We start from the raw sequence: 21578 nt of genomic DNA on the forward strand, positions 1-21578 counted from the left end.
CTACTGTTTACATAGAGAAAGCAGGATAAATGTTTAATTTCCCTTTATTTGCCTTTTAAAAAATTTTTTTTAATTTTATTTTTTTTGTCTTTTGTCATTTCAGGGCCACACCTGCGGTGTGTGGAGGTTCCCAGGCTAGGGGTCAAATTGGAGCTGTAGCCGCTGGCCTATACCACAGCCATAGCAACGTCAGATCCGAGCCATGTCTGCAACCTACACCACAGCTCACAGCAGCTCCGGATGGTTAACCCACTGAGCAAGACCAGGGATTGAACCCGTGTCCTCATGGATACTTGTCGGGTTCGTTAACCACTAAGCCACTATGGAAACTCCCTATTTGCCAGTTTTGAAACAATGAGGATATGTGAAGGTATGACATTGGAGAAGCAAAACATTTTCATAGTTTCAAATAATCTCCAGTAAGATATGTAGTACCTGCAAAGGGAAAAATGGTAACTTTATAATGGGCACTCTGGCAGACATCATCTTAACCCAGTGATCAAAGTAGACATCAAATAAGAGTACAAGTGGCTGCTTCCTGACATGATGCACAAGGACAGCATGACGTTATTTCTGTGGAATCCTGACAAAATGAGAAAATGTTAGACACAAAGGGACCTATAGAGTAAGTAGCCTATATGCTTCAAAAATAGCAAAGGCATGGAGTTCCCGCTGTGGCACAGTGGGTTAAGAATCCAACATTGCTGCAACTGTGGCGGAAGTTGCAGCTGCAACTTGAATCTGGTCCCTGGGCCGGGAACTTCCACATGCATGGGTGAAGCTGGAAAAAAAAAAATAGTTTTTTTCTGCCCCTGAGCCCTGTTGTGGCTCAGGGGCAGAAAACCCATCTGGGATCTATGAGGATGTGGGTTTGATCCCTGGCCTCACTCAGTGGGTTAAGGATCTGGTTTTGCCATGAGCTGTGGTGTAGGTCAAAGACACAGCTCAAATTTTACGTTGCTGTAGCTATTGTGGAGGATGGTAGCTATAGCTCCAATTCAACCCCTAGCCTGGGAACTTTCATATGCCGCAGGTGCAGTCTTCAGAAAAAAACAAATAGAAAAGGCAATATTTTGAAAGAGACTAAAAAAGTGTTTGAGGTTAGAAGAGACTAAATAGACATGACAAATAAATGCAGTGTGTGATCCCAGGCCAGAAAAGAAAGATTTTCTTTTAAGGGCCATTAATGGGACAATTGGCATATTTTAAATAAGATCTTTGTATTATAGTATTATATCAACATTAATTTCCATGTTTTATTAATGGCACCATGTTTCTGAAAAAGAATGTCCTTGTTTTCCAGTAAAAAGCACAGGAAAAAATGTAGTTGATCTTGGGTTTGACGTGAGTTTTTAATGATTTATTGATTTATTTTATGGCTGTACCAGAAGCATATGGAAGTTCCCTCGCCAGGGATTGAATCCAAGCTGCAGATGCAGCTGCAGCGTACACCACAGGCTTCAGCAACACCAAATCCTCTAACCCACTTTGCTGGGCTGGAGATGCTATCTGTTCCTCTACAGCAACCCAAGCCACTGCAGTTGGACTCTTAACCCACTGCATCACAGCGAGAACTCCTGGCAGTGAATTTTTAGACACAATATCAAAAGCATGATCCATGAAAGATAAAATTGATAAGTTGGACTTCATTAAGATTAAACCTTTCTCCTTGAAAAGACTGTTAGGAGAATGAAAAGGCAAGCCACAGTCTGGGAGAAAATATATTCAAAGACCTACATTATAAAGGATTGATGTCCCCAGCATATAGAGGATACTTAAAACCCAACAAGAAAACAAACCAGGAGTTCCCATCGTGGCTCAGTGGTTAACGAATCCGACTAGGAACCATGAGATTGCGGGTTCGATCCCTGGCCTTGCTCAGTGGGTTAAGGATTTGGTGTTGCCGTGGGCTGTGGTGTAGGTTGCAGATGCGGCTCGGATCCTTTGTTGCTTTGGCTGTGGTGTAGGCCGGCAGCTACAGCTCTGATTAGACCCCTTGCCTGGGAACCTCCATATGCCTCAGGTGTGGCCCTAGAAAAGGCAAAAAGACAAAAAAAAAAAAAGAAGAAAACAAACCAGTTTTAAAAAGGGCAAAAGCTATGAACAGACACTTCACCAAAGAAGATATACAGATGGCAACAAGCATATGAAAAGATGCTTAATATCATGTGTCATTTGGGAATCGAGAACTAAAATAACAGTGAAAACATCACTGTACACTTAATAAAATGGCTAAAATTTAAAAATATATCAAGTGTTGGCAAAATTCAGAACAACAGGACCTCTCATGGCTGGTGAGGATTCAAAATGGTACAGCCACTTTGGAAGACAATTTGGAAGTTTCTTACATAGCTAAGCACAAACTTAATGATCTATCACTCATACTTCTAGATATGTATCCAACTGAATAGAAAACATATCCACCTGCATAGGTGTTTATATGGAAGCAACCACGATGTCCTTAAATAAATGAATGGATAAACAGTGATATATCCATACAGTGGATTATTATTCAACAATAAGAATTAATGAACTGTCATGCCACTAAAAGACATTAAAGGCATACACTAAATGAAGGAAGCTAATCTGAACAGTGACATATTGTACGATTCCAATTACATGACATCTTGGAAAAGGCAAAACTGTAGAGACATTAAAAAGATTAATTGCTGACAGAGTTTCCTAAGGAGATTAGAAGTGAAGTACATGTGATTTTTAGGAAGATACATTATATGATACTATAATGGTGAATATATGTCATTATGCATTTGTCAAAAATCATAGTCTTTATACAATACAAAGACTGAACTTCATCATAAACTGTTGTCTCAATATTAATGTTGTATCAATATCAGTTAATTACAACAAATGTACCACACTAATCCAAGATGTTAATAGTAAGGGAAACTGTTTGTGTTTCTCAGAATGGGGGTATGTAGGAACTCTGTGTCCTGTCTGTTCATATTTAGTACATTTTCAAAGGGGAAATAAGCAGATGTTAAAGAAATGTTGTTAAAACCATGTATGTGCAAATTGAGATATTTTATAGGGTGTAGAAAGATTAACTAGAAAATTGAAAAGGCAGAGGAACGCCCTATGATAAAATCATAATCAGTGATTAAGGAGTGACAGCTTTTTCTGAGATGGGAATGAGAAAAAGATGCCTTTCATTACCGTTATTGATACTAGAGAAAGTCATGGCCACTTCAATAATGCAAGAAAAAGAATAAAAGGTATAATTATTGGAAAGGAGGGAAGGAAGTTGTCATTATTTACAAATGTATTGATTTTGTTTATAGAAAATCATTAGAATATCTAAATGAATGTGGAAACATTACTGTGTACAAGGTAATATATAAGAATTAACTATGTACACTAGTAACAGTTGGAAAATGACATTTTAATAGTAATAACATCAAATAACCAGGGAAAAAAGTCTGAAAATGAATAGAGCATTTATATAAAAATTACCGTGAGAAATTAAGTCCTGAATAAATAATGGAATATATCTTTTCCTAATTTGGAAGACTTAATATTGTAAAGATCTTAGTTCCTCCCCAAAGATAATATAAATTTAATGTGGAGTTCCTGTCGTGGCGCAGTGGTTAACGAATACGACTAGGAACCATGAGGTTGCGGGTTCAATCCCTGCCCTTGCTCAGTTGGTTAAGGATCCGGTGTTGCTGTGAGCTGTGGTGTAGGTTGCAGACGCGGCTCGGATCCTGCGTTGCTGTGGCTCTGGTGTAGGCTGGCAGCTACAGTTCCGATTAGACCCCTAGCCTGGGAACCTCCATATGCCGTGAGAGCAGCCAAAGAAATGGCAAAAAGCCAAAAAAAAAAAAATATATATATATAAATTTAATGTAATTCAAGTAAAATGTTATAAAGTTGTCTTGCAGAAATTGATATGCTGGTGAAAATTCAAAGAACCAAAAGTAGTTGAAAATATCCGAGGTAATCTTGAAGTAGAAAAACTAAGTTGGAAGACTTTCATTACCACAATTAAGATGTAATATAATTCAAACAGGGTCTTATTGGCACAGAGGCAGACAGACCAGTGGAACAGGATGCAAAGTCCAAAAGTACTTCCATTCCCATATAACCCTGTATGTATTTATTTATAACCAAGTTGCTTTTTCAGTGCTTTCCTGATAAAAGAGTTATCACATTTGAGATAGGAAGCAATTTCCAGGAAAAAAAAAAAATGTTTTGGAAGGGCCAGAGCCTATTTCCCAGTACTCTAACTCCTTTAGCTATCTCTTGTTTCGATTGCCATTTGCCAGGCTCTGTCATTCAGGGCATTGATTTTATTCTTTAAATGTGTTTCAGAATTTTGCTTAGACTGCAGTTCGGCAGTTTGGAGTCTTATCACGCCTATTTAACTTGTGCAAATTCCACTACATGTAATTGTGGTGTGGGGAAGATTATGTAAATAATGCAGGCAGTCTGCTTTTTCATTCAGTAACCATAACATTGGGTAGTGAGCCTGAGATGGGAAGTGTAAACTTAAGTTCCAGCTGTTGGTTCTGACTTATATCCAAATATCTAACCTCTTGTTTGAGTTAGTGTGATTGTCGAATCTAAGATACAGCATGCTCACTAAACACGAACTACTTTGTCTGCCGTTCATTTGAAGAATTAGCATCTAGTCCAATCCTGAGGGGACAATAGCTGGTACTAAACTTTCTAGGGTACTTTGTGTAGGGTCATGGCTTAGGCTCTCAAGCCGGACAACCTGGGTTCAGATTCTGGCTGCATTCTTTCTGTGTGGCCTAGGCAGGTACTCAGTGTTCTTACCTATAAAATGGAAATGATAACAACATCTCATGGCATTGTTGTAACAATTAAGTGACTAATGTAAACAGTGGCTAGCACATAGTGCATCATCAAGATTATCAGTACTGGTATTATTATTGAGAGGGGACAGAATGTATGTACCTAGGTGGTACATTCTTAAGGGGTTTTCAAGGCAAACTGCTTTCTACCTTCAGCATGTACATTAAAACCCAGCCTCAGTGTGAAACATGACTCTGCTATACCATGCTCACTTCTCTCTCTCGTCCTTGGTTTTGTTTTGTTTTTTTGTCTTTTTGCTATTTCTTGGGCCGTTCTCATGGTATATGGAGGTTCTCAGGCTAGGGGTCGAATTGGAGCTATAGCCACCAGCCTACGCCAGGACCACAGCAATGGGGGATCCGAGCCGCATCTGCGACCTACACCACAGCCCACAGCAATGCCAGATCCTTAACCCACTGAGCAAGGCCAGGGATCGAACCCACAACCTCATGGTTCCTAGTCGAATTCGTTAACCACTGAGCCACAACGGTAACTCCTGGTCCTTGGTTTTAGTGAGCTTATGACCATTGTGGCTCATAGTGGAATGGTCATATGGCACAAAACACAGATGTTTGAGGCCGGAGGGCCTGTGGATGGGGCAAGATGTAGTTCTGTGAAAGCAATGTAGGTATGCAAACACCCTGAAATATGTTTAATAGATGGCTTTAAGCCACTTTTATTTCATTTTTTAAAATTTTATTTATTTTAATTTGCCACACCCATGGCATGTGGAGGTTCCCAGGCTAGGGGTCAAATTGGAGCTATAGTTCCTGGCCTATACCATAGCCACAGCAACGCCAGATCCAAGCCTCATCAGTGACCTACACCACAGGTCACGGTAATGCCAGATCCTTAACTCACTGATTGAGGCCAGGGATCAAACCTGTGTCCTCATGGATACTAGTCAGATTTGTTTCCACAGAGCCACAACGGGAACTCCTAAGCCCACATTTTTAGCCATGAGCACTTTCCTACATACAAAGTTCCATTGCGTCTTTTAAGGTCAGCATATCCTTTATGCATCTGTCCTTGGCTTTTCACAATAAAAGGGTTGGCGCCTGTATTATACAACTGGGCTACTGCTAACCCTGTGGTGCTCCTTGCGGATGCTTTCTTGTAGGTTGCAGTGCCCTGATGTTTTATGGATCAGTTATTTTCCCCAAGCCCATGGCTTTTCAACTCACTGCTGATTTTGTCATCTTTGAAGAGTTTTAAAGAACTTTACAGGTGGCCGTTGGCCATCTCACCTTCTCCCCTTCTTCCTGCTTCCACACGGTCCCAGACTCTCATATTGGCTTTCTAGTACTAAGGGGATTGAAACCCTGTTGACTCTGACTGCATCCCCATCCACCCTCCCTCTCTCAGGAAAGCTGTTCTTTGTTTTCAGCTGCTACTTCGCAGCACTGAGGCACACATAGCACACGAGTGCTGCTTGTCTCCACTGCCAGGACATCAGGCCTGTTCTCTGACCCTGCCATGCTGACAGCTACTATTTCTACTGGGGGAACTGCTAGTGTCAGTGTACTTTCTCTTTGCTTCTCTGTGCTTTTCCTTTTCCCCACCTTTCCTGTCTTTTATATTTGCTTGGCTTTTGCTCAGAAAAAACTGATCACTTATACACCTTGCCAACTAATGAGCTCCATCTTTCTGTGCAGTGAATAAATACATCAAAAGCAAGTGGGTCCTATCATCGAAACTTTCTTGGCCGTGTTATTTGATCTTCAGGTGCAGGAACCTGTTTCATACATCTTCCACCAAATCAGGAGTTTTGCACTGCGTATTAGGGGCATGGAAATTAGAATGGTTTAGCTGTCACTAGGCTTAGTGCCTGGGAGATGAGAGACTTGGTCTTTGAATACATGTGATGATCTGCTGTCCCATGTCCATGACTTAGAAGAAGGGAAATAGGAGTTTAATGAGTTCTTGTTTAAGGGGGACTTTGGTAGTGTACAGTGTTGGAATGTGTAAACATTTAGTATTTCATGATAGTGATGTAAAATTATAGTGCACTTGTGTGTTGTGAATTGAGGAATCTGAGAAAACTTATGACCATCCAGATGGTGCACTGGATTTTGACTTTCAAGTTATAAATATTCTAAAATGTTAACACCATCTCATTTTTGTGCTTTCTCCCTTTCTTCCTAGAATATTTTCCTTCTTGGACATAGTAACTTTGTGCCGATGTGCACAGATTTCCAAGGTAGGGTATTAACCAGACTTGTAATTAAGAAATACCAAGTTTTATTAGAATGAGGAAGAGTTTTGGTTCAAGTAAATGGTTAAAAATTAAAATGTCACCTTTTATATTTAACATAACACAATGTTATAATTCCACATTTGATTATCAACTTAATGAAGCAAGACTTACTTTAGCAGTCTCAATAAATGTATCTTTTTCACCCTAATCCCTCCCAACTTTCCAGGCTTGGAACATATTAGCCCTGGATGGAAGCAACTGGCAAAGAATAGACCTCTTTAACTTTCAAACAGATGTAGAGGTAAGTTAACCTTGTTTTAGACAAAAGACTTTTTAAAAAGGTAAATAAATTGCTCACTTTTTCCTGCCTTTTTATTTTGCTTCATTTAGATTTGATATTAAGGTGCCAAGGTGGAATAGAGAAGAAAAAAATCTGGAAGGTATTTGCATCCATCAAGACCAAAATTCTGTTTGTAATTTACTTTTTGCTTTGTATCAGTCAGACCAGATGTTTGCTTTGCTTTTCCCTCTTGTCATGGTTATAATCTGAGTTTTACCACTCAGCTGCTGCTGCTGCCTTTTTTTTTTTTGGCTTCTTAGGGTCAACACCTGGGACATTTGGAAGTTCCCAGGCCAGGAGTCAAATTGTAGCTGCAGCTGCTGGCCTACGCCACAGCTACAACAATGCAGGATCTGAGCCATGTCTGCGACCTACACCACAGCTCACAGCAACACTGGATCCTAAGCGCACTGAATGAGGCCAGGGATCGAACCTACATACTAGTCAGATTCGTAATCTGCTGAGCCACAATGAGAACTCCTACCATTCAGCTTTTAAAAGCCTCACACCTTCATCGGTAACACCTGGTTCAATGCTTTAATGTTAGGAAACTCTTGACAGATATTTATTGATCTGAAAGATCCACTGAGAATTCTAATTCAGGATTGGGGATGGGGAAATGGCAGAAACACAGGCCCAGGAATGAGGCTGGAGACGGGAAATGTCACTCCAGCTCAGCCATTTAAGCCATACACCCTCTGAGTGCCTCAGCTTTATTATCATAAAATAAAGAAGTGAAATAATCTTTAAAGCCTTTGTAATTCCAGGGTTCTGGTATGTTTAATCTGGAAATGTATAAATATCCTCATTTAAGAATGGTAAACCAGATCTAATGAGAAAAGTTTACTTCAAAACAACTTTAATATTAAATACCAGTTATAACCAAAAAGAAACAGGAGAGTCATAAAGACCATTGCACATAGTAATTGTCTAGAGTGTTGTTTTAAAGGTCTGGAGATTCTGAAGTGTATTATTTATTTACCCAGTGTTAGTAAAATCTTACTCATTTCTAGTTTAGCCAAATCAGTTAGAGTAGTAGAATTGTGTTTTAATTGTTACCCATGGAGCATGTTCATCACGTTTTTATTAAAGTGTTGTGTCTTTTTTAATGGACAAGGAAATGAATGTGTTTAATAGTGAGATGAGCCCAAATGATTTCCTGTGAGTCACTTAATCTGGTGTCGCCTAGAAGAACTAACGGCCAGTCCTGGAGGCCCTTCACCTCCTTTTCCAGGTTCCTTACTGCTTATCAGTCTCTGGTCCCATCTCAAACCAGTGGAGCAGCAGCACTAACAGGAGTGGGGCTCAGGGTTTCCCACTGCTCAGGTTTCTGTGCTCTGAGCTTGGAAGAGGGCAGGGACCTCAGGGCTTCCCATGTTCCCTGGAAAGGTAAGAACAGAGCTGGAGGAATCAGTCTGAAGTTGTAGAGCCTCATTCCTCCAGCTCCATTTTTCTCACTCAGGTTTGCTTTGGCTATTTGGGATCTTTTGTGTTTCCATAGACATTTAAAAACTTTTTGTTCTAGTTCTGTGACAAATGCCATTGGTAATTTAATAGGGATTTCACTGAATCTGTAGATTGCCTTGGGGTAGTAGAGTCATTTTGACAAAACTGATTCTTCTAATCCAAGAACATGGTAAATCTTTCCATCTGTTTCTGTCATCTTCTGTTTCCTTCATCAGTGTCTTCTAGTTTTCAGAGTACAGATCTTTGTCCCTTTAGGTAGGTTTATTCCTAAATATTTTATTTATTCTCTTTGATGTCATGGTAAATAGGATTGCTTCCTTAATTTTTCTTTCTGATCTTTAATTGTTAATGTATAGAAATGCAAGAGATTTGTGTGTATTAATTTTGTATCCTGCAACTTTACTGAATTTGTCGATGATCTCTAGTAGTTTTCTGGTGACATCTTCAGGACTTTCTTTTTTTGTTGTTGTTGTTATTTTTGGGTTACCTCTCAGTATATGGAGCTTCCTGGCCAGGGATCAGATCCAAGCCACAGTTGTGACCTACACTGCAGCTGTGGCAGTGCAAATCCTTTAACTGTCTGTGCTGGGGAATTGAACCTGCATCCTGGTGCTGCAGAGACACAGCTGATCCCATTGCACCAAAGCAGGAATTCCAGGGTTTTCTATGTGTAGTATCATGTCATCTGCAAACAATGACAGTTTTTTTTTCCTTTTTTTAAAAATTACTTAATGAATTTTATTACATTTATAGGTGTACAACAATCATCACAACCAAATTTTACAGCCTTTCCATTCCAAACATGCAGTGCATCCCCCCGCCCTCCAACCTGTCTCATTTGGAAACCATAAGTTTTGCAAAGTCTGTGAGTCAGTATCTGTTCTGCAAAGAAGTTCATTGTGTGTGTGTCCTTTTTTCAGATTCCGCATGTCAGTGACAGTATTTGATGTTAGTGTCTCATTGTCTGACTGACTTCACTTAGCATGATAATTTCCAGGTCCATCCATGTTGCTGAAAATGCTGTTATTTCTCTCCTTCTAATGGCTGAGTAATATTCCATTGTGTACATGTGCCACATATTCTTTATCCACTCCTCTGTCAATGGACATTTAGGTTGTTTCCATGTCTTGGCTAAACAGCAGTTTTACTTCTTTTCTAATTTGGATTCTTTTTATTTCTTTTTCTTCTCTGATTACTGTGGGTAGGACTTGCACAACTATGCTAAATAAGAGTGATGAGAGTGGAAATCCTTATCTTGTTCCTAATCTTAGAGGCAATGCTTTCACCTTTTCACCATTGAAAATGATGTTAGCTGTGGGTTTGTCATATATGGCCTTTATTGTGTTGAGGTAGGTTCCCTCTGTGCCCACTTTCTGGAGGGTTTTTATCATAAATGGGCATTGAATTTTGTCAAAAGCTTTTTATGCATCTATTTGAGATGATAATATGGTAATATCAATTTGTTATCATAAATGGGCATTGAATTTTGTCAAAAGCTTTTTATGCATCTATTTGAGATGATAATATGATAATATCAATTTGTTAGTGTGTATAACACTGATTGATTGCAGATATTGAATAATCCTTGCATTCCTGGGATAAACCTCACTTTATCATGGTGTATGCTATTTTTTTTTTTTTTTTTGTCCATGCCTGTGGCATAGGGAAGTTACTGAGCCAGGTATTGAAACCCACTGCAGCATAAGAGAAATCCATGGTGTATGAGCCTTTTAATGTATTGTTGGATTTGTTTTGCTAGTAATTTGAGAATTTGAAAATTTTTTGTGTATATGTTCATTGATAATATTGGCCTGTAATTTTCTCTTTTTTTGTGGTGTCTTTGTTTGGTTTTGGTATCAGAGTGTTAGTGGCCTTATAGAATGAGCTTGAGAGGTTCCTTTATCTTTAGTTTTTTGGAAGAGTTTCAGAAGGATAGTGTTAGGTTTGCTGAGGAAGAAACACGCAAGGCCTAGTTGGTAAAGCAAAAGAGATTTATTAAGGCATCAGAGGGGCATGGGCTGAGCTCAAGATGGTGCCAGTCCTGACTGTGAGGAGGTGCTAGGCTTATGAAGGATCTGTGGCTGGATGGAGTTCATGGCAGGAGCTCGTGGCAGGAAAGATGAAGGAGGTAGAGGGGAAGGTCAAGGGAGGTTTAGGTAGGGAGGGGTAGGTGGTCGAGTCCAGTGACAGAGGGCAGTGAATCCTTGTAGGTGGTTAATCTATGCTCCACATTCTGGGAAGGGGTGTAGATCTTGTGCTGGGCTGTGCCCATGTCCGCAGCAGGTCTCCAAGGTAAACAGTCACATGAGGGGAGAGGTGGGGGGGGGGGGTCTGTCTCCACCCTCCTGGAAACCTATCAGATAGGTGTTAACTATTCTCTAAATGTTTGATAGAATTTGCCTATGAAGCCATCTGGTCCTGGACTTTTGTGTTTTGGAAGTTTTAAAATCACAGTTTCAATTTCAGTACTTGTGATTGTTCTATTCATGTTTCTGTTCCTTCCTGGTTCAGTCTTGGAAGGTTGGTTGTACCTTTGTAAGAATTTGTCCATTTCTTCTAGATTGTATATTTTATTGGCATATAGTTGCTTGTAGTAGTCTTTTATGATCCTTTGTGTTTCTGTGGTGTCACTTGTAATTTCTCCTTTTTCATTTCTAATTTTAATGATTTGAACCATCTCCCTTTTTTTCTTGATGAATCTGGCTAAAGGTCTATCAGTTTTGTTTATTCTTTCAAAGAACCGGCTTTTAGCTTCATTGGTCTTCTCTATTTTTTTTTTTTTGTCTCTGTTTATTTCTGTTTTGATCTTTATGGTTTCTTCTACTAACTTTGGCTTTTATTGGTTGTCTTTCTCTAGTTGCTTTAGGTGTAAGGTTAGGTTGGTTTTGTTTTATTTTGTTCTTGCTGCACCTGTGGCATACAGAAGTTCCCAGGCCAGCTACTGAACCTGTGGCACATCTGTAACCAGAGCCACAGCAGTGGCAATGCCAGATTCTTAACCCACTGAGCCACCAGGAAACTCCAAGGTTAGGTTATTTATTTGGGATTTTTCTTGTTTCCTGAGGTGATTGTTATTGCTATAAACATCCTTCTTAGAACTGCTTTTGCTGTGTCCCATAGGTTTTGGAACATCATGTCTCCATTGTAATTTTTCTCTAGGTATTTTTTGATTTCCTCTTTGATTTCTTCAGTGATCCAGTGGTTGTTAGTAGCACATTGTTTAGCCTCCATGTGTTTGTGGGGTTTTCTTTGCCTTTTTTTTTTTGTTAGGGTCTCACCCACAGCATATGGAAGTTCCCAGGCTAGGGTGGAATCAGAGCTGTAGCCGCTGGCCTACACCACAGTAACGCCAGATCCAATCGACATCTGCAACCTACACCACAGTTCATAGCAATGTTGGATCCTTAATACACTGAGTGAGGCCAGGGATCAGACCTGCATCCTCGTGGATACTAGTCAGGTTCGTTACTGCTGAGCCATGATGGGAACTCCCTGTTTGTGTTTTTTGCAGTTGTTTCCTTGTGGTTGATTTCTAGTTTTATAGTGTTATGCTCAGAAAAAAATCTTGGTATGATTTCAGTTTTCTTAAATTTACCAAGGTTCGATTTGTGCCCCAAGATGTGATCTGTCCTGGAGAAAGTTCCATATGCCCTTGAGAAGAATGTATATTCTGCTTTCAGATGGAATGTTCTGTAAATATTAATTGAATCTATCTGGGCTAATGTGTTATTTAAGACCTGTGTTTCTTTATTGAATTTCTGTCTGGATGATTTGTTGATGTAAGTGGGGTGTTAAAATCCTGCACTATTACTGTGTTAGTGTTGATGTCTCCTTTTATGGCTGTTAGCAGTTGCCTTATATATTGTGGTTGCTCCATGACAATTTACAGTTGTTATGTCTTCTCAGATTGATGCCTTGATCATTAGGTAGTGTCCTTCCTTGTTTCTTGTCACATTCTTTGTTTTAAAGTCTATTTTTTCTGGAGTTCCTGTCACGGCTCAGTGGAAGAGAATCTGACTAGCATCCATGAGGACGCAGGCTCCATCTCTGGCCTCGCTCAGTGGGTTAAGGAACTGGCATTGCCAAGAACTGCGGTATAGGTCACAGGTGTGGCTCAGATCCCGAGTTGCTGTGACTGTGGTGCAGCCCTAAAAAGACAAAAGTAATAAAAAAAATTTTAAAAAGACGTAAAGCCTGTTTTTTCTGATATGAGCATTGCTACCTCTTTGATTTCCAGTTGCATGGAATATCTTCCATTCCCTCACTTTCAGTACATGTGTGTCCCTAAATATGAAGTGGATCTCTTGTAAATGGCAGATATACAGGTCTTGTTTTTGTATCTATTTAGCCAGTCTGTCTTTTTTTTTTTTTAACTTTAAAAAAATTAAAAAAAAAATTTTTTTTAGGGCCGCATCCGCGGCATATGGAAGTTCCCAGGCTAGGGGTTGAGTCAGAGCTGTAGCTGCTGGCTTATGCCACAGCCACAGAAACTCCAGACCTGAGCTGTGTCTGCGACTTGCACCACAGCTCATGGCAACGACAGGTCCTTCTTTTTTTTTTTTTTTTAACTCAATGAATTTTATTACATTTATAGTTGTAGAGCGATCCTTACAACTCAATTTTATAGCATTTAACACCAGATCCTTAACCCACTGAGTGAGGACAGGGATTGAACCTGCGTCCTCTTGGATACTAGTTGGGTTTGTTACTGCTGAGCCATGACGGGAACTCCCTCTTAATTGTTCGTATTAGTTATTGTTGGAATTTTTTTCTTCCCTTCCTCTTGTTCTGTTCTCATGTGATTTGATGATTATCTTAAGTGTTGTAATTGAGTTGCTTTTTCTTTTTTATGAGTGTGTCTATTGTAGTTTTCTGGTTTATGGTTCCCATGAGGTGTATGTGTGTGTGATTAGGGCCATACCTGTGGTATATGGAAGCTCCCAGGATAGGGGTCGAATGGGAGCTGCAGCTGCCAACCTCTGCTACAGCCACAGCAATGCTGGATCCAAACCACATCTGTGGCCTGTGTGCCACAGCTTGTGGCACCCCGGATCCTTAACACACTGAGCAAGGTCAGGGATCGAATCCTCGTGAATATTAATCAGTAGGGTTCTTAACCTCCCCTATGAGGGTGTTTTTTTGTTTTTGTTTTTTGTCTTTTCTATGACTGCACCCAAGGCATATGGAAGTTCCCAGGCTAGGGGTCTAATAGGAGCTGTAGCCACTGGCCTACACCACAGCCACAGCAACGTGGGATCCAAGCCGCGTCTGTGACCTACACTACAGCTCACGGCAACACTGGATCCTTAACCCACTGATCAAGGCCAGGGATCGAACTTGCAACCTCATGGTTCCTAGTCGGATTCGTTAACCACTGAGCCACGACAGGAACTCCCCCCATGACGTTTTGATGTAGCATTCTATATATACATATGTGTGTACACACACATACACACAATTGTTTTAAGTTGCTGATCTCTTAATTTTAAATGTGTTTTCAATATTCTGCATTTGTTCTCTCCTCACAGTTGTTGGTTTTGATAATCATATTTGTCTGTGGTTGATTTCCTACTTTTTTTTTTTAGGGCTGCACCTGTGGCATATGAAGGATCCCAGGCTGGGGGTTGAATTGGAGCTGCAGCTACCACCCTGGGCCACGCCAGATCCTAGCCACATCTTCAGCCTACACTACAGCTCACAGCGACACTGGATCCTTAATCCACTGAGCGAGGACAGGGATCAAACCTGTCTCCCAGTGGATAGTAGTCTGATTCATTTTCGCTGAACCATGACAGGAACTGCAGTGGTGCTGAATTCTTTTAGCTTTTGCTTGTCTGTAAAGCTTTTGATTTCTCTCTTGAATCTGAATAAGGGCCTTGCTCAGTAGAATATTCTTGGTTGAAGGTTTTTTGCTTTCATCACTTTAAATATATCATGTCACTCCCTTCTAGCCTATAGAGTTTCTGTTGAAAAATCAATTTATAACCTTATGGGTCTTGAGTATGTTATTTGTTGTTTTCTCTTGTTGCTTTTAATCTTTTCTTTTTTAGTACTTAATTTTTTTTTTGTCTTTTTGCCTTTTCTAGGGCTGCTTCTGCGGCATATGGAGATTCCCAGGCTAGGGGTCGAATCGGAGCTGTAGCCACCGGCCTACGCCAGAGCCACAGCAACGCGGGATCTGAGCCGCATCTGCAACCTACACCACAGCTCACGGCAACGCCGGATCCTTAACCCACCGAGCAAGGCCAGGGATCAAACCCGCAACTTCATGGTTCCTAGTTGGATTCGTTAACCACTGAGACACGATGGGAACTCCGATTTAGTACTTAATTTTTGTTCATTTGATTAGTATGTCTTGGCATGTTCCTCCTTGAGTTTATCCTACATGGGACTCTGTGCTTCCTTGACTTGAATAAATGCCTCCTTTCCCATATTAGGGAAGTTTCTAGCTATAATGTAAAGAAGAGTGGTTTTTTTTGCTTTTTTTTTTTTTTTTTTTTACTTTTTAGGGCCATACCTGTGGCATATGGAGGTTCTCAGGTTAGAGGTTGAATTGGAGCTATAGCTGCCAGCCTGTGTCACAGCCACAGCAACACCAGACCCAAGCCATATCTGTGACCTTCACCACAGCTCACGGCTAAGCTGGATCCTTAGCCTACCGAGCAAACCCATAACCTCATGGTTCCTAGTTGGATTTGTTTCTGCTGCGCCAAAATGGGAACTCCAGAAGAGACTTTTAAAAAAAATTTTTAGAAATAGTTTTTTTTCTTCTGTGGTTTTTTTATTGTCTCCTCAGTTTTCTTTGATTTTTCCAAACTATAGCTTTTTGGAAGTCACATAAAAAACTTTTAATTCAGATATTTAAAAAAATATTATCACAAGTAAATATCACTACCTTGTGCATTATTTGATTTCATAATTTTAGGTGACTACTGACTAAAGCCATAGAAACACACTCACTTCAGAAATTCTTGAGTATTTCCACTAGAGGACAAACCAGCTTATGGTTCAGCACTTAGGTAGAGAACCACAAGTGAAAAATATGGTCTAATACTATTCAATTCCTCCTGGGGGCTACCACTTTGAGTCCAGGTTGGATTATAAACCAAGTCTGGGGCCACCCACAGACATTAAAAGGACCCTCTGGATACTCACCCTGGAAGCATGGATAAACTCGTGGTCTCAAATTCATTGTGACAGGACAAAAATGGTGATTTATGGATCTGTTGAGAGAAAAGAGAAGGTGCCAAGAATCAGGACTGGCATATAACAGTATGTACTGTGTACTGGGCACTTTCCTAAGCCCTTCACATGTGTTAATTCATTTGATCCTTTCAGAAACATCACATTGAAGAAATTGAGGCAGAAAAGTTTGAAAAACTTAGCCAAGGTCACTTACCCAGTAAGAGGAGAGAGTAGGTACTTTGAACTGTGGCGTTTCATGACCTGAATTTCAAAGAAAAGTCAGAATAAAGCATTGCAGGTGGCAGGTGTGCACTGAGCCTATCCTTGAGCATCTCTCTCCTGAGTAGGTTTGTTTCTCTGGGGTCTAGGTGTTTTCCATGCTTTTCAAAGTTGAATGTTTTGTTGTCAGTGTCTTCATGGTTACTAAAGATTCTACTGGGCAAAAATGAGAAATAACCAAGTAATATGTTGTCTGAAAGTCATAAATCCAGGGGTCCCTCTGTCAGGCCCTGTTTTTCTGTAAAACCCTTCTTTCTAAAATGCTCTGTAGGAGTTCCCATTGTTGTACAGCAGGTTAAGGATCTGGCATTGCTGTAACTACGGCATAAGTCACAGCTGTGGCTCAGATTCAGTCCCTGGCCTAGGAACTTCCATATACTGCAGGTGTGGCATATAATAGGATAGGATAGGATAGAAGGGGTTCCTTTTGTGGTTTAGTAGGTTACGAACTCAACTAGTATCCATGAGGACATGGGTTCAATCCTTGGCCCTGCTCGGTGGGTTAAGGATCTTTTGTTGCCATGAGCTGTGATATAGGTTGCAGACGTGGTTAAGATCTGACGTTTTTGTGGCTGTGGCAAAGGCCAGCAGCTGCAACTCCATTTCAGCCCGTAGCCTGCAAACCTCCATATGCCACAGGTGTGGCCCTAAAAAAGCAAAACAAACAAAACCCCTACAATGTACTCTCTAGTAGATGTTATGCAGAGTCCGCGACTCAAATTTTGTATTGGAAAAGATTTGCTTATTGTTTTCCTCTTAGTTGGAAACAGTAGAGTGGAAAATTCTGAATATAATTTTACTCCAGTACAAAAACTTTTATTCCAAAGAAAGGAAGAACAGGAAGTTTTTATAAATGTGACTGACTTGAAATGGAGAAAATTGATGGTGTGCTCCACTTGTAGGCGTTGGTGTCAAGTTGTTTTTGCTGTTTTATTCAGTACTGAAATATTTATGTTGGATTTCCAAGTCATAATCTTTTTTCCTCCCACTGACAGAAATTTATTTTACAGATGTCTTGAGTTTTGATTCAAAAACTAATTATTAACTTAGGTAAGACTCAAGAAAGCATAGATAAAGCCACCAGCAGTTGCAGAATTTGGATTCTCAGCTTAATTAAGCTGTTAACCAGATATAGTATATGTGAGCCCTGCTTCTGTGATCCTGTGGTTTGATGTGTCTTAGTGAATTCTTAGTGCTTACAGTTCAGTGTCAACATCTCTCTTTTATAAAGTTAGGATCATAATATTAAAAATGAAACAAGATGACCTTTTCAATGTTTCCTCCCTTGTGGAGGTGGTAGTTGTGCAAAGCACACAGGTTTTAGAGTCATATCAACTACAGCCCTACTAACTACTAAAGTGTGACCTTGGCAGTTTAACTATTTAATTTCTTTACTTGCGAAATGAAGATAATGGATTCAACCTGTATTAGGATTCTTCAGAAAAACAGAACCAGTAATATGTGTGTATATATGATATCACTTATATGTGGAACATAAAGTATGATACAAATGAACTTATCTATGAAACAGAAACAAACTTACAGGCATAAGGGACAGACTTGTGATTGCTGAGGGGGAGGAGGGAGGGAGGGACTAGGAGTTCGAGATTAGCAGATGCAAACTAGTATATGTAGAATGGATAAACAACAACAAAACAAAGGTTATGTGTGTATATAGGTAAAGGCAGAGATTTATTATAAGGAATTGGGTCTGAATTCCCTCATGGCTCAGTGGGATAAGGATCTGGCATTGTCACTGCTGTGGCTTGGGTCGCTGCTGTGGTGTAGGTTTGATCCCAGGCTCCAGAACTTCTGCGTGCCATGGGTATGGCCCCCCCCCAAAAAAAAAAAAGGAATTGGATCATGTGATTATGGAAGCTGAGAAGCCCCCAGATTTGCAGCCAGCAACCTGGAAACCAAGAGAGCTGATATGTAGCTCCACCAACAAAGCCAGTGGTATAAATTATACTCTGAAAGCTGGCAATTTCAAGACCCAAGAGGAATTGCTGTTCAAGTCCAAAGTCCAGAAAACAGCTAGTCTGGCTCAGCAATAAGGCAAGAAGAGTATCCTTTCACTCAGGCATTTTTGTTCTAGACAGGTCTTCAGGATACGGCCCACCCACGCTAGGGAAAGCAGTCTGCTTTACTCAGTCCACTGATTGAAATGCCAGTCTCATCCAGAAACCCTTGCAGACGATACTCAGAATGTTTGGCCAAAAGTCTGGGCACTCTGTGTCCCATTCAGGTTGACACATAAAATTGATGATATAAAGTTCACCTCTTGTCAACTTGGCACCCACATGCATCTTCTTAAACCATACTTAATGTGATACAACTATCCAAGGTACAACCAAAACCAAACTAACCCCTTCCTCAGAAGAGGAGGTAAAGTCCTAGAGTGATATTCACTCTCCTTGATGTCCTGTGCCTTAAGTACAGTGATGTAGAACTGACAATACTTAAATACTATGATACAATGTTAATACATCTTATACGATAAGGAGATAAGAGAGGAAAGAAAACAAATATGTTTGTTGTATACACACACATTCATAACAAAATAGGGAGAAAATACTCATGACAAGTATAGTTCTTATTTTTGTAACTGGTCATGTGGTCAGAGTTGGTATTTATTTATTTATTTATTGAGTCTTTTTAGGGCCATACCCACGGCATATGGAGGTTCCCAGGCTAGGGATCCAATCAGAACGCTGGCCTACGCCAGAGCCACAGCAACACAGGATCCAAGCCACATCTGCGACCTATACCACAGCTCACGGCAACACCAGATCCTTAACACACTGAGTGAGGCCAGGGATGGAACCCGCATCCTCTTGGATTCTAGTCGGGTTTGCTAACCACTGAGCCACACTGGAACTGCCAGAGTTGGTATTTATAACTACCTCCTACCCACTCAGTGTGTTCTCTTTGTCTTCAGCAAACACGTCAGCTTGTCGTGGCTCCTTACCTGGTGGAGTGACCGAGACCATCATTCCTGAAGCCATGAGTAGTCCTGCTTGGATTGGCTTGCAATTTTCCTTTGCCTTTAATCATAGGGCATATTAATTCCAAGAGACATCCTAAGAGATTCCAAACATACTCTTCCTTACTTCAGTGTGGAGCAGTAGTCTGTGCATTTGTTGTGAATATTAAATGAGCCATAATAGGTACACGCAGGTATTAAAATCATGCCTAAAAAAGTGGAAGTGCTCAGAGTTCCTATTTTGGCTCAGCGGAAATGAATCTGGCTAGTATGCACGAGGATGCTGATTTAATCCCTGGCCTTGCTCAGTGGGTTAAGGATCCGGCATTGCCATGAGCTGTGGCGCAGGTCACGAACATGGCTCAGATTTGGTGTGGCTGTGGTGTAGGCCAGCAACTACAGCTCCAATTTGACCCCTAGCCTGGGAACTTCCCTATGCCATGGGTGGGGCCCTAAAAAGACCAAAAAAAAAAAAAAAGTTCGTTTTGTTTTTTCTTCCTCTAGTGTATTTGCCAGCACCCAGCCCAAGTTCCTTTTTCAAAGCAAATGTGTTTAAATAGGGGCTTGCTAAGAAGGTTGGGGGGTAGATTTGTGATACATTTTCAGATTTTTTAGAGTGGTAATGTTTAGCTGAAATAGAATTTCTTTTTTAAAATTTATTTTTACTTTTATTTTTTGCTTTTTAGGGCTACGCCCGTGGCATGTAGAAGTCCCCAGGCCTATACCACAGCCTCAGCAACGCCAGATTCGAGCCATACCTGCGACCTACACCACAGCTCAGGGCAATGCCAGATCCTTAACCCACTTAGCAAGGCCAGGGATCAAACATACATCCTCATGGATACTACTCCGATTCATTTATGCTGGGCCACAACGGAAGCAACATTGTTTTAGAGCTCTTCTCAGTAGCCAATGTTTCTATAGCTGACCTCAGAAAGCCTTGTAGTTGGTGGTGCAGCTGTGAGCCATGGCTAGGGGCTGCCTGACTCCAGAGTCATGGCTTTCAAAGAGTAGTGTGTGATTTTTTTAAAAAAATACTTCATGCTTTAGTTGAAAACATTTTTTCAGAGCTTGCACCCCCTTTATACACTGGGAGCAAAGATGAGGTGTTAGAAGAATGTTCTAAAGTATGTTACACCTGGAAATACACATTCAGTTCCTAAATTTCAGGTTATCCTGCTGTTGGATAAGCAGCATGAAAAACAGTATTTTCTCCAACTTTCTCCATTTTGAAGGGTCGAGTGGTGGAGAACATCTCAAAGCGCTGTGGTGGATTCCTGAGGAAGCTCAGCTTGCGAGGCTGCATTGGCGTTGGAGATTCCTCCTTGAAGTAAGTCAGTCCACAGTGACTCACTCTCATGGCAGCTTGTAGCTGACATTTTCATCAACAAAAATAAACCAAGCATATTATTTGCTTTTTTTTTTTTTTAATTCTTTCTTTGGCAATTCATGTAGAGAAATGAGACTATCACAACTTTGGAGCCAGCAGGCTTGAACTAGAAACCGAGCTCCAGTGTTGTCAGGGATGTGACTTTGAGACAAAGTATATTTCACTTTGCTGTCAGTTTTCTCTCTGCAAAGTGAAGGCATTTGAAGCTCCTTCGTGGGAATGTCATGGTATCACATAAAGTAACATGAGTGTAGGAGCTGGCACATAATAATATTATGACCTTAGTTTGCCATTCTTCTTGGCCCTTCTTCACTTTCCCATCTTCCTAGGTTCCTGTCGTAGTTGTGGCTACCTTCTTACCTAAATTATACTAATTAACAAAATAATTTTGTTTTGTCTTTTTAGGGCCACCCTCATGGCACATGGAGGATCCCAAGCTAGGGGTCGAATGGGAACGATAGCTGCCGGCCTACACCACAGCCACAGCAAGGTAGGATCTGAGCCACATCTGCGACCTACACCACAGCTCATGGCAATGCCGGATACATAACCCACTGAGCAAGGCCAGGGATCAAACCTGCGTCCTCGTGGATATTAGTCAGGTTGTTAACTGCTGAGCCACAATGGGAACTCCCCAAAATAATTATTTTTAAAAGTTCCTTAGCATAACCTGGAATTTTGCTTACCCGTAATGGGATGTGATTATCATATTCATTTTATTATCGTTAGCAATATACCCCAAACAACCAGATACTTGCCCACCCCTTATTGGATAACCATTATTTACCAAGAATGTTATCAATTCACTGTTAAGGATATGTATTTTGAGCTTTTCTGAGATAGGACAAAATTAAAATCTTTATGTCCTTATCCTGGTGGCTTTAGATATTGTTTGAGGTTA

The 21578-nt window shown here is 40.5% G+C and overlaps 1 protein-coding gene across 4 annotated transcripts in view; it reads left to right on the forward strand.

Annotated features, from left to right (window-relative positions):
• Positions 1 to 21578, forward strand: part of FBXL2 (F-box and leucine rich repeat protein 2) — an 84160-nt gene that overhangs the window by 21396 nt on the left and 41186 nt on the right. For all 4 annotated transcript variants that reach the window (XR_007133447.1, XR_007133446.1, XR_007133445.1 and 1 more), the window contains exons 3-5: positions 6982 to 7036; positions 7260 to 7334; positions 20523 to 20617. Coding sequence is in view for 1 of the 4 variants with exons in the window: in XM_047769587.1 (XP_047625543.1) it covers positions 6982 to 7036; positions 7260 to 7334; positions 20523 to 20617 (225 nt within the window). In the remaining 3 variants the exon portion in view is untranslated. The remainder of the gene's footprint in view (positions 1 to 6981; positions 7037 to 7259; positions 7335 to 20522; positions 20618 to 21578) is intronic.

This window comes from Phacochoerus africanus, chromosome 1 (genome assembly GCF_016906955.1).
Source record: "Phacochoerus africanus isolate WHEZ1 chromosome 1, ROS_Pafr_v1, whole genome shotgun sequence".
In the NCBI taxonomy this organism is placed as follows: domain Eukaryota; kingdom Metazoa; phylum Chordata; class Mammalia; order Artiodactyla; family Suidae; genus Phacochoerus; species Phacochoerus africanus.